A 13208-nucleotide genomic window follows, 5' to 3' on the forward strand; every position below is an offset into this window, starting at 1 on the left:
ACATTCACAAGGCCACAGGGCCAAACGGATTACCAGGACGTGTACTCCAAGCATGCGCTGACCAACTGGCAAGGGTCTTCACTGACATTTTCATCCCGTCTGAGTCTGTAATACCAAGATGTTTCAAGCAGACCACCATAGTCCCTGTGCCCAAGAACACTAAGGTAATCTGCCTAAATGACTACCGACCCGTAGCACTCACGTCTGTAGCCATGAAGTGCTTTGAAAGGCTGGTCGTGGCTCACATCAACACCATTATCCCAGAAACCCTAGACCCACTCCAATTTGCATACCGCCCCAACAGATCCACCGATGATGCAATCTCTATTGCACTCCACACCGCACTTTCCCACCTGGACAAAAGGAACACCCACGTGAGAATGCTATTCATCGACTAGAGCTCAGCGTTCAACACCATAGTACCCTCAAAGCTCATCACTAAGCTAAGGACCCTGGGAGTAAACACTGAACACCCCCCCATTCTCACCGAAGGGGTTGTAGTGGAGCAGTTAAAAGCTTCAAGTTCCTTGGTATCGACATCCAATGTGTCCACATTATAGGCTTAGTTAACTGGTGAACTTTTGAAATCATGGAAACATAATGACGACTCTAATTCTAGATTTGGAATGGAATGTGCAGCACCTTGAATATATTGTTGTTTGACTACCAATTAATAAACCAGGGAGGAATTACTGACAGAGTAGGAGCATGGTGGAGACATCCAAGAGGGAAATCAGGAAGGGAAATGGCAGCAAGTAGTGTAGACAAAAGGGATAAGTAGTGTAGACAAAAGTGAAGCAACAGATGTAGGAGCAGTATAGACCTAGTCTGTTCATTATATACATCTACATGATGTATTGTTACACCATGTAGGAGCAGTATAGACCTACAGTAGCTAGCTACTTATTTAGATTTAGTTTGACTTAATGAAACTGCCTTAAATGTGCTGTAGTAAACATTTTTTATTCGCACTAATCGATCAACACATTCCTGTCTTTGTATGTCTCAATATAATAGTATTATTTAATTAAATCCATTTAAAATAATCTTTGTCTGAAAATAAATTGTGATCCTCAACTGCGTTTCCCACTCCAGTCAGCAGACGGCGATGTGCGTCTTTCAGGCGATGCTGCTGCCCTTGACGTATAATCTAGTGGACGGGTCTTCAGAAACAGCTCGTCAACCACCTCGGTAGCTTGCTAGCCAACATAGCCGAAAGATTCAAGCTATTTATACGCTTTCGATGTATATTAGCTACTGTGTTTAAGACACACTTCTGTCGTATCTACTTGTTAACCTATTTAATTGAATATTACGTTATTTTGTATTAGTCAGCTATAGTAGCTGGCTGGTTAAGTTAGCATTAGCCTAGTCGCTAATGATAGCTAGCTAGCTAACATCCCCGAACATGAGCTCCCTAAACTACTCCCCTCCTGTTAAAGAAGAGGAAGTCTGCTGGACGGAGAAAGAGGGTCTGTGGCAGAACATTGTTGTCAAAGAGGAGGAGGAAGAGAAGGATGTTACAGTAAAACAAGAAGTAGAGGGTGAGGCTGTTACAGTGAAAGAAGAAGAGAAAGACGTTTCAGTGAAAGAAGAGGCAGACGCGTTCAGAGTGAAAGAGGAGGAGGGTGTTACAGTAAAAGAAGAGGAGAAAGAGGAGGCTGCAGTTTTTGGAGTGAAGGAGGAAGGGGAGATTACTGTTACATTGAAAGATGAAGATGAAGAGGAGGAGATAGGAGATCTGATTAACACCAGTAAGTACCGCCTTAAATGTGTTTTTAACTTTGGATATTCGGAGTTGGCTCGTCAATACCTCTTCAACGGAGGGCCCAGGATGATGACTGATATGTCTAGAATCAGACGACGTAGAGAACAAGCTACCCCTTGTTTTCTCCGTTCCCAAAAAGTGACTTAACATATATATTTGAGAAGGGTCTATCTGCTGACCGCAGACTGGGGGGCACTGCATGTAGTGATGTTTTACTACACACCGTGCCCCCAAATAGTGCCATGTGAGAGTTGGGTTGGCTACACCAAAGAATATGGATATACTGACAAGATGTCTCTCTGCCCTAACAAAGGGAGGTCGTTGTCCACAAAGCTTCACTGCGGTTTGTCTAGCTCCCGCCTATCCTTTCTTTGGATTGGTGGATTCATCTTATTATTGAAATCTATTGTTTATATTCTATGAGGGTTGTTGTCGTCAACCGCCTGTATTCAATGGAGAGAGATGCTAAGCTACTAGTATGAATATGCATAGCGATCTGGAGACAACTCCTATAGTGTTTTAATCGAAGTTGTCGGTATGTCACGTGTCCACATAACAACTTAAGCATTACGAAACTTCTGTTGGTTCAAGTAAACCTCACATAGCAAATAAGCCTTTCATGTTGTTGACCAAATTCGACACTTTCCACATTGGGTTGATAATTGTTTCCACTTGGATACAACCTACTGTAACCTACTGGCATGTCCTAGAGAGATAAAACCACCTGGATACAACCTATTGTAGCCTACTGGCATGACCTAGAGAGATACAACCTGCTGTAACCTACTGGCATGACCTAGAGAGATACAACCTACTGTAACCTACTGGCATGACCTAGAGAGATAAAACCACTTGGATACAACCTACTGTAACCTACTGGCATGACCCTAGAGAGATACAACCACTTGGATACAACCTACTGTAGCCTACTGGCATGACCTAGAGAGATACAACCTACTGTAGCCTACTGGCATGACCTAGAGAGATACAACCTACTGTAGCCTACTGGCATGACCTAGAGAGATATAACCTACTGTAACCTACTGGCATGACCTAGAGAGTTACAACCTACTGTAACCTACTGGCGTGACCTAAAGAGTTACAACCTACTGTAGCCTACTGGCATGACCTAGAGAGATACAACCTACTGTAGCCTACTGGCATTACCTAGAGAGATATAACCTACTGTTATCTACTGGCATGACCTAGAGAGTTACAACCTACTGTAACCTACTGGCGTGACCTAGAGAGTTACAACCTACTGTAGCCTACTGGCGTGACCTAGAGAGATACAACCTACTGTAGCCTACTGGCATGACCTAGAGAGATACAACCTACTGTAACCTACTGGCATGACCTAGAGGGATATAACCTACTGTAACCTACTGGCATGACCTAGAGAGATACAACCTACTGTAGCCTACTGGCATGACCTAGAGCAATACAACCACTTGGATACAACCTACTGTAACCTACTGGCATGACCTAGAGAGATATAACCTACTGTAACCTACTGGCATGACCTAGAGAGATATAACCTACTGTAACCGACTGGCATGACCTAGAGAGATACAACGTACTGTAACCTACTGGCATGACCTAGAGAGATAAAACCACTTGGATACAACCTACTGTAACCTACTGGCATGACCTAGAGAGATATAACCTACTGTAACCTACTGGCATGACCTAGAGCAATACAACCACTTGGATACAACCTACTGTAACCTACTGGCATGACCTAGAGAGATACAACCTACTGTATCCTCTTGGCATGCCCTAGAGAGTTACAACTTACTGTAACCTACTGGCATGACCTAGAGCAATACAACCACTTGGATACAACCTACTGTAACCTACTGGCATGACCTAGAGAGATACAACCTACTGTATCCTCTTGGCATGCCCTAGAGAGTTACAACCTACTGTAGCCTACTGGCATGACCTAGAGCAATACAACCACTTGTATACAACCTACTGTAGCCTACTGGCATGACCTAGAGAGATACAACCTACTGCAACCTACTGGCATGACCTAGAGAGATACAACCTACTGTAACCTACTGGCATGACCTAGAGAGATACAACCTACTGTAGCCTACTGTCATGACCTAGAGCAATACAACCACTTGGATACAACCTACTGTAACCTACTGGCATGACCTAGAGAGATACAACCTACTGTAGCCTACTGGCATGACCTAGAGAGATACAACCACTTGGATACAACCTACTGTAACCTACTGGCATGACCTAGAGAGATACAACCTACTGTTGCCTACTGGCATGACCTAGAGAGATACAACCTATTGTAACCTACTGGCATGACCTATAGAGATACAACCTATTGTAACCTACTGGCATGACCTCGAGAGATACAACCTACTGTAGCCTACTGGCTTGACCTAGAGAGCTGAAGTTGTAAAATTCCTGGATTTTAAATTAATATTTTCTTGTAATAATGATAATTTGTATCTTCCTATCCACATGTGGGATCCCTCTCCTTTGTCTTCCCCTCTACACCAATAACAGACAACTACTGTGGGATCCCTCTCCTTTGTCTTCCTCTCTACACCAATAACAGACAACTACTGTGGGATCCCTCTCCTTTGTCTTCCCCTCTACACCAATAACAGACAACTACTGTGGGACTCCCAATCACGGCCGGATGTGATACAGCCTGGATTGGAACCAGGGACTGTAGTGACGCCTCTTGCACTGAGATGCAGTGACTTAGACCGCTGCGTCCGTGTGTGTGTTTTTTTACTTTTTAACTGTACTAGAATGCTTAAAAGGCCGCTAAAATTTTTAATATCAGTTATCGGTATCGTTTTTTGGGACAAGGAAAGTATTGGCCAAAAATGTAATATCGATGCATCCCTTTATTCTAAAATGTATTATTATTTTTTTTAAATCCTCATCAATCTACACACAATACCCCATAATGCCATCACAATACCTCATAATGCCATCAAAATAACCCATAATGCCAAAGCAAAAACAGGTTTAGATTTTTTGCAAATGTATTAAAACTATTCCCCAGGATAACTAGTTTGCATAATGTAAGATGTAAGATCCCAGGATAACTAGTCTCAGAGTAATGTTAGATCCCAGGATAACTTGTCTCAGAGTAATGTAAGTTTCAGATAGTTTAACCCATTATAGTCTAAGCCTTGTCTGAGGGGGAGGTCCTTCTAAGCTATATGGAATTGTTTTAAGAAGGTTTAAATAACATGAAGGGCTTCCCCAGTATAGTACTGTAGAAACACCCTACATCATGAAGGGCTTCCCCAGTATAGTACTGTAGAAACACCCTCCAACATGAAGGGCTTCCCCAGTATAGTACTGTAGAAACACCCTCCAATATGAAGGGCTTCCCCAGTATAGTACTGTAGAAACACCCTCCAACATGAAGGGCTTCCCCGGTATTGTACTGTAGAAACACCCTCCAACATGAAGTGCTTCCCCAGTATAGTACTGTAGAAACACCCTCCAACATGAAGGGCTTCCCCAGTATAGTACTGCAGAAACACCCTCCAATATGAAGGGCTTCCCCAGTATAGTACTGTAGAAACACCCTCCAACATGAAGGGCTTCCCCAGTATAGTACTGTAGAAACACCCTCCAACATGAAGGGCTTCCCCAGTATAGTACTGTAGAAACACCCTCCAACATGAAGGGCTTCCCCAGTATAGTACTGTAGAAACACCCTCCAACATGAAGGGCTTCCCCAGTATAGTACTGTAGAAACACCCTCCAATATGAAGGGCTTCCCCAGTATAGTACTATAGAAACACCCTCCAACATGAAGGGCTTCCCCGGTATTGTACTGTAGAAACACCCTCCAACATGAAGGGCTTCCCCAGTATAGTACTGTAGAAACACCCTCCAACATGAAGGGCTTCCCCGGTATTGTACTGTAGAAACACCCTCCAATATGAAGGGCTTCCCCAGTATAGTACTGTAGAAACACCCTCCAACATGAAGGGCTTCCTCAGTATAGTACTGTAGAAACACCCTCCAATATGAAGGGCTTCCCCAGTATAGTACTGTAGAAACACCCTCCAACATGAAGGGCTTCCCCAGTATAGTACTGTAGAAACACCCTCCAACATGAAGGGCTTCCCTAGTATAGTACTGTAGAAACACCCTCCAACATGAAGGGCTTCCCCAGTATAGTACTGTAGAAACACCCTCCAACATGAAGGGCTTCCCCAGTATAGTACTGTAGAAACACCCTCCAACATGAAGGGCTTCCCCAGTATAGTACTGTTTTAAGGTTACACCCTCCAGGATCATGAAGGGCTTTCCCGGTATTGTACTGTAGAAACACCCTGAAGCATCAACCATGAAGTGCTTCCCCAGTATAGTTTACTGTCGAAATCATCCTCCAAGCCATGACGGGCTATCCCCAGTAGTAGCACATTGCAGATAACACTCTCACAATATGGAAGGGCAGTCCCCAGTAGTAGTACATGTAGATAACATCCTCACAACATGGAAGAGCTGTCCCCAGTAGTAACACATGTAGATAACACCCTCACAACATGGAAGAGCTGTCCCCAGTAGTAGCACATGTGGATAACACCCTCACAACATGGAAGGGCTTCCCCAGTATAGTAACTGTAGTAACACCCTCCAACATGAAGGGCATTCACCAGCATAGAACTGCAGAAACACCCTCCAATATGACAGGGCTTCCCCCAGTACAGTACTATAGAAACACCCGTCCTGAACATGACGGGCTTCCCCGGTATTAGTACGGGAGAAACACCCTCCAACCATGATAGGGCTTCACCCAGTATAGTACTGTAGAAACACCACTCCAACATGAAGGAGCTTCCCCGGTATTGTACTGTAGAAACACCACATCCAATAACTGAAGTGGCTTCCCCAGTATCAGTACTGTAGAAACACCCATCCAACATGAAGTGGCTTCCTCAGTACTAGTACTGTAGAAACACCCATCCAATATGAAGTGGCTTCCCCAGTACTAGTACTGTAGAAACACCCATCCAACATGAAGTGGCTTCCCCAGTATAGTACTGATAGAATACACCCATCCAACATGAAGTGGCTTCCCTAGTACTAGTACTGTAGAAACACCCATCCAACATGAAGTGGCTTCCCCAGTATAGTACTGATAGACAACACCCATCCAACATGAAGTGGCTTCCCCAGTATAGTACTGTAGAAACTACCCTCCAACATGAAGGGCTTCCCCAGTATAGTACTGTTTTAAGGTTATACCAAGGATCATTAGGCTTTCTGATTTTGAATTGTAAGACTCCTTGAAGTATCAACCAAAAATATTCATAAGTTAATTTATGTCAAATTATTAGGCCATACTGCTATAACCATAGTAACACATTGGATAACATTCACAACATGGAACAACAGTAACCATAGTAACACATTGGATAACATTCACAACATAGAACAACAGTCACAACATGGAACAACAGTAACCATAGTAACATTGTTTCCCCCAAAACATCTAAAGGAAGTTTGTTCTGATGTGTCTGGTTTCCTCATTAGCAGGGAGGAGTTTCTACAACCAGATATACTACATCCATAACTATCGGTTTCCTCATTACCAGATATACTACATCCATAACTAGTGGTTTCCTCATTACCAGATATACTACATCCATAACTAGTGGTTTCCTCATTACCAGATATACTACATCCATAACTAGTGGTTTCCTCATTAGCAGATATACTACATCCATAACTAGTGGTTTCCTCATTACCAGATATACTACATCCATAACTAGTGGTTTCCTCATTACCAGATATACTACATCCATAACTAGTGGTTTCCTCATTACCAGATATGCTACATCCATAACTAGTGATTTCCTCATTACCAGATATGCTACATCCATAACTAGTGATTTCCTCATTACCAGATATACTACATCCATAACTAGTGGTTTCCTCATTAGCAGATATACTACATCCATAACTAGCGGTTTCCTCATTAGCAGATATACATTTACATTTACATTTAAGTCATTTAGCAGACGCTCTTATCCAGAGCGACTTACAAATTGGTGCATTCACCTTATGATATCCAGTGGAACAACCACTTTACAATAGTGCATCTAACTCATTTAAGGGGGAGGGGGGGGTTAGGAGGATTACTTTATCCTATCCTAGGTATTCCTTAAAGAGGTGGGGTTTCAGGTGTCTCCGGAAGGTGGTGATTGACTCGCAGATATACTACATCCATAACTAGTGGTTTCCTCATTAGCAGATATACTACATCCATAACTAGTGGTTTCCTCATTAGCAGATATACTACATCCATAACTAGTGGTTTCCTCATTAGCAGATATACTACATCCATAACTAGTGGTTTCCTCATTAGCAGATATACTACATCCATAACTAGTGGTTTCCTCATTAGCAGATATACTACATCCATAACTAGTGGTTTCCTCATTAGCAGATATACTACATCCATAACTAGTGGTTTCCTCATTACCAGATATACTACATCCATTACCAGATATACTACATCCATAACTACTGGTTTCCTCATTACCAGATATACTACATCCATAACTAGTGGTTTCCTCATTAGCAGGGAGGAGTTTCTACAACCAAATTGCATTTGCATCGCCCTCGTGCCGCAATTTTATTAACCTGTTATGGCTGCAGCCCGGTGTCGGTACACTTATGACAACAGCCCGTCCAAGTGCAGGGCGCGAAATTCAAAAGATATTTTTTAGAAATATTTAACTTTCACACATTAACAAGTCCAATACAGCAAATGAAAGATACACATCTTGTGAATCCAGCCAACATGTCCGATTTTTAAAATGTTTTACAACGAAAACACCACGTATATTTATGTTAGCTCACCACCAAATACAAAAAAGCACAGACATTTTTCACAGCACAGGTAGCTTGCACAAAACCAACCTAACTAACCAAGAACCAACCAAACTAACCAAGAAACAACTTCATCAGATGACAGTCTTATAACAAGTTATACAATAAATCTATGTTTTGTTCGAAAAATGTGCATATTTGAGGTATAAATCATAGTTTTACATTGCAGCTACAATCGGAAATAGCACCGAAGCAGCTAGAACAATTACAGAGACCAAATTGAAATACCTAAATACTCATCATAAAACATTTATGAAAAATACATGGTGTACAGCAAATTAAAGACAAACATCTTGTGAATCCAGCCAATATTTCCGATTCTTTAAGTGTTTTACAGCGAAAACACAATGTAGCATTATATTAGCTTACCACAATAGCCAAAAACACAACAGCATTGATTCAAGCCAACAGTAGCAATAACGAATAAACCAGCAAAAGATATTAATTTTTTCACTAACCTTCTCAAAATTCATCAGATGACAGTCCTATAACATCATATTACACAATACATATATTGTTTGTTCGAAAATGTGCATATTTAGAGGCACAAATCGTGGTTATACAATGTGAATACTAGGCAAAATGCAATAACAATGTCCGGAGAAATCTTGGAGAGGCACCTAATCTAATCAATAACTAATCATAAACGTTACTAAAAAATACATGTTGGACAGCAAATTAAAGATAGCTTAGTTCTTAATGCAATCGCCGTGTTAGAATTCTAAAAATAACTTCATTACGACATGCAGTTTACGTTATGGCGAGAGAGCGCCCAAAATCTGGGCGCAAACTAATAGTACACATGTTCGACAGATATATGAAATAACATCATAAATGGGTCCTACTTTTGATGATCTTCCATCAGAATGTTGTACAAGGGGTCCTTTGTCCAGAACAATCGTTGTTTGGTTTTAGAACTCAGAGAACGGAACACGCCAAAACTCCCGAAAAAAATTCATTAATCTGATTAAACTATATTGAAAAAACATACTTTACGATGATATTGTCACATTTATCAAATAAAATCAAAACCGGAGATAGTAGCCGTCTATAACGACAGCTTTTCAGAAGGCAATCCCAGGTTCCTCCTCGCTTCTTCCTGAAAACAGGAAATTGGTGTCACGTCATGCCAAGAGCTCTTATTCGACCTCAGTTCAAGCTATACACTCAATTTCTTCTCTCACTGCCTATTGACATCCAGTGGAAGGCGTATGAAGTGCATGTATACTAATAGATTTCAAGCAAAAGATTAGGTAGACCCTGGAACAGAGCCTCGATTTGAGATTTTTCACTTTCTGACCGGAAGTTTGCTGCAAAATAGTTCTGTTTTACTCACAGATATAATTCAAACGGTTTTAGAAACTTGAGAGTGTTTTCTATCCAATAGTAATAATAATATGCATATTGTACGAGCAAGAATTGAGTACGAGGCCGTTTGAAATGGGCACCTTTCATCCAAGTTACTCAATACTGCCCCTGCAGCCCAAAGAAGTTAAACACAGATAGGGGCCTATATTGGAGACCAAAAGTCGTCTGGCACACCGCTTACAAGCTTAGATGTTACTACTAATGTGAAAACAAGACAAAATATGACTGTTCTTGCTCATTTTAAGACAAATGTCAAATAATCATTACATTCATTACAGACGTCAATTGTTGTACAACATCGAGGCTACGCTGTTGGCATCACTTTTTACAGTGGATTTCCACTGTTGTGGGCCTTAAACCATCTGTCTGACTTGTTGTTCACACAGGAGAGAGACGGGACTACCGTGGGTCCTCTGGGGAGCCTCAACAACCTCATGATGCTGACGAGGCAGAGAAGAGTCTCTCCACATTAGAACACCTCAAGAAACACCCGCAGAGATCCACAGGGAAGAGAATTCACTGCTGCTCTGACTCTGGGAAGAGATTCACCTCCTCATCAGGCATTAAAATTCATCAGAGAATCCACACAGGAGAGAAACCTTACGGCTGTGATCAATGTGGGAAGAGTTTTGTTCAATATAGCCATCTGAAGATACACCAGAGAACACACACAGGAGAGAAACCTTTTAGCTGTATTCAATGTGGTAAGAGTTTTAGTCATTCAACCAGCCTGATATCACACCAGAGAACACACACAGGAGAGAAACCGTATAGATGTGATCAATGTGGGAAGAGTTTTACTCAGCTAAGCATCCTGATATCACACCAGAGAACACACACAGGTGAGAAACCTTATAGCTGTACTCAATGTGGGAAGAGTTTTACTCAGCTAAGCAACCTGATATCACACCAGAAAACACACACAGGAGAGAAACCGTATAGCTGTGATGAATGTGGGAAGATTTTTACTACTTCTAGAAATCTGACTCGACACCAGAGAATTCACACAGGAGAGAAACCTTTTAGCTGTACTCAATGTGGGAAGAGTTTTACTCAGCTAAGCAACCTAATATCACACCAGAGAACACACACAGGAGAGAAACCATATAGCTGTGATGAATGTGGGAAGAGTTTTACTCAGCTAAGCAACCTGATATCACACCAGAGAACACACACAGGAGAGAAACATTATAGCTGTAATCAATGTGGGAAGAGTTTTACTCAGTCAAACAGCCTGGTACAACACCAGAGAACACACACACATCACACATGATGTCACAATGTAGAATGTTTTAACATTGTACTAGGAGAATTTCAATAATGTCACAATGTAGAACCCTAAACGTTTGCCCCCTGTTCTATTGATTTCAACATGATATGGATATTAGCCTCAGGGGAAAAATCCAGGCTCTGAATTGAAAGTTGTGTTGAGTTGTGTTACACTTTAACACGTTGGTGACCCACTGGAATCAAAATGCAATACTTCAAAATGTAGCGATCTGTTTTCTACAAGTTGTCCTCTAACCAGTGATGTACACATTACTCCCAGATTCCGTGTGGTTTTTGAGCTGTTAGTTTTAACAGGACGTGCAACCTCATATCCCTCCTCTCGCACAATTGATTTCAACGTGATATCGATGAGTGATTGCGTTCCTTTGTTTAGCGACCCCATAATTTAAATGCATCACTCCAAAATGTAGCTGACTGTCTTCTGCAGGTTGTCCTCTAACCAGTGAGGTAAAAGATATCAGCCATTTCCATGTGTTTTTTTTAGTTGTGTTAGATTCAACATCACGTACAACCTGATTTCCCCCCTAATCGATATCAGTGATTTATTGCTACTTGTCAAAACAACAGCGTTTCTGGTGCTTGTGCAGTTTATAAGGAGCTTGTTTAAATGAATACAAGTAATATGATTATTGTGGCAGATGTTTGTGTATTTAACACATTTTATGTTTTGTTTTTCAATAGATCAAACTGTTTCTGCATATTTGTTATTGATTTGGACACGTTAAAACTGTGTTTTGACATTGGGGCTATCCCACCTAGCAAAATGTCTTTGAAAATAAGTTTATGCCCGATGTCCAATATTCGTTTAGTTGTAGTTAAATTACTTGAAAACAACTTAATTTCAACATACTTTCAGGTAGCCTGGTGGTTAGAGCGTTGGGCCAGTAACCGAAAGGTTGCTGGATCGAATCCCCGAGCTGACAAGGTAAAAATATGTTGTTCTGACCCTTAACAAGGCAGTTAACCCACTGTTCCTAGGTCATCATTGAAAATACGAATTTGTTGTTAACTGACTTGCTTAGTGAAATAAAGGTTAAATAAAAAGTAGACTAGAGTTCTTGAAGCTAGTGAGTTTTTGGATTCTATAAAGAAACATTTGAAGAAAATAATACTATTGTATATTATAATTTAGAAATATTGTTTTTAATTGTTGACAGCCAGTTGTTGACAACCATGTTTATATTGGTGAAGCATTGTAGTTGATTGTAATGTGAAATGGACGTTGTTTTCTGTTGGTGGTGAGCAAACTTGTCCATCAAAAATATAGGATATATTTGTTGTCTTAAAGGGGAAGGTTTTACAGGCTTTGGTTTTTCCATTTATGTTTTGAGGTTGGACTTTAGCACGTCTAGCTCGTTAGCACGTAGGACGCATGTGATGTGTTACACCTGTGCTGGCTTGTCCATCTCGTTAGTGGGAAGGTGTTTCACCTGAGCTGGTCCAGGTTCTATTTAAGAGTGTCTGGCCCAGTGCTCCAGTTGTCTTGATAGATGTGGAGAGTCAACACTTTTGGTTTGCTTCCTGTCTGTAAGTTTGTTGTGAGTTTTTCTTTTGTTTCCCTCTTCTTGGGCAGATTTAGTGGGTGTCTTTTAGGTCCCAGTTGATGTTACTAGTCAACTTTCAGTGGACACCCCCATAGTGTCTTTCAGAACCACTCCTAAAAAACAGCTTATATTTTGGGTTGGATATAGCATCATATTGTTAATATTTTAATCAATGGCATTTCTTTACAATGCTCATTAGTCTTTCAGTTTTTTTTCTCAAGTTTGTACTAAATATTTATCTTTATTTTAATTGTTTTTTCCTGTGAAGCCATTGTGTTGCATCCAAGTCTGAAATGTGCTCTATAAATAAAGCTTGATTTGATTTGAACATATTGCAA

The 13208-nt window shown here is 41.0% G+C and overlaps 1 protein-coding gene across 1 annotated transcript; it reads left to right on the top strand.

Moving 5' to 3' along the window:
* The first annotated feature begins 1129 nt into the window (after window positions 1–1129).
* Window positions 1130–13202, top strand: LOC139567181 (zinc finger protein 180-like). Its single transcript, XM_071388683.1, has 2 exons — window positions 1130–1754; window positions 10423–13202. Exons 1-2 carry the CDS (start codon window positions 1409–1411, stop codon window positions 11307–11309), a joined length of 1233 nt encoding a protein of 410 aa, XP_071244784.1. The 5' UTR covers window positions 1130–1408; the 3' UTR covers window positions 11310–13202.
* Window positions 13203–13208: the final 6 nt, after the last annotated feature.

Source organism: Salvelinus alpinus, unplaced genomic scaffold, assembly GCF_045679555.1.
Source record: "Salvelinus alpinus unplaced genomic scaffold, SLU_Salpinus.1 scaffold_63, whole genome shotgun sequence".
In the NCBI taxonomy this organism is placed as follows: Eukaryota; Metazoa; Chordata; class Actinopteri; order Salmoniformes; family Salmonidae; genus Salvelinus; species Salvelinus alpinus.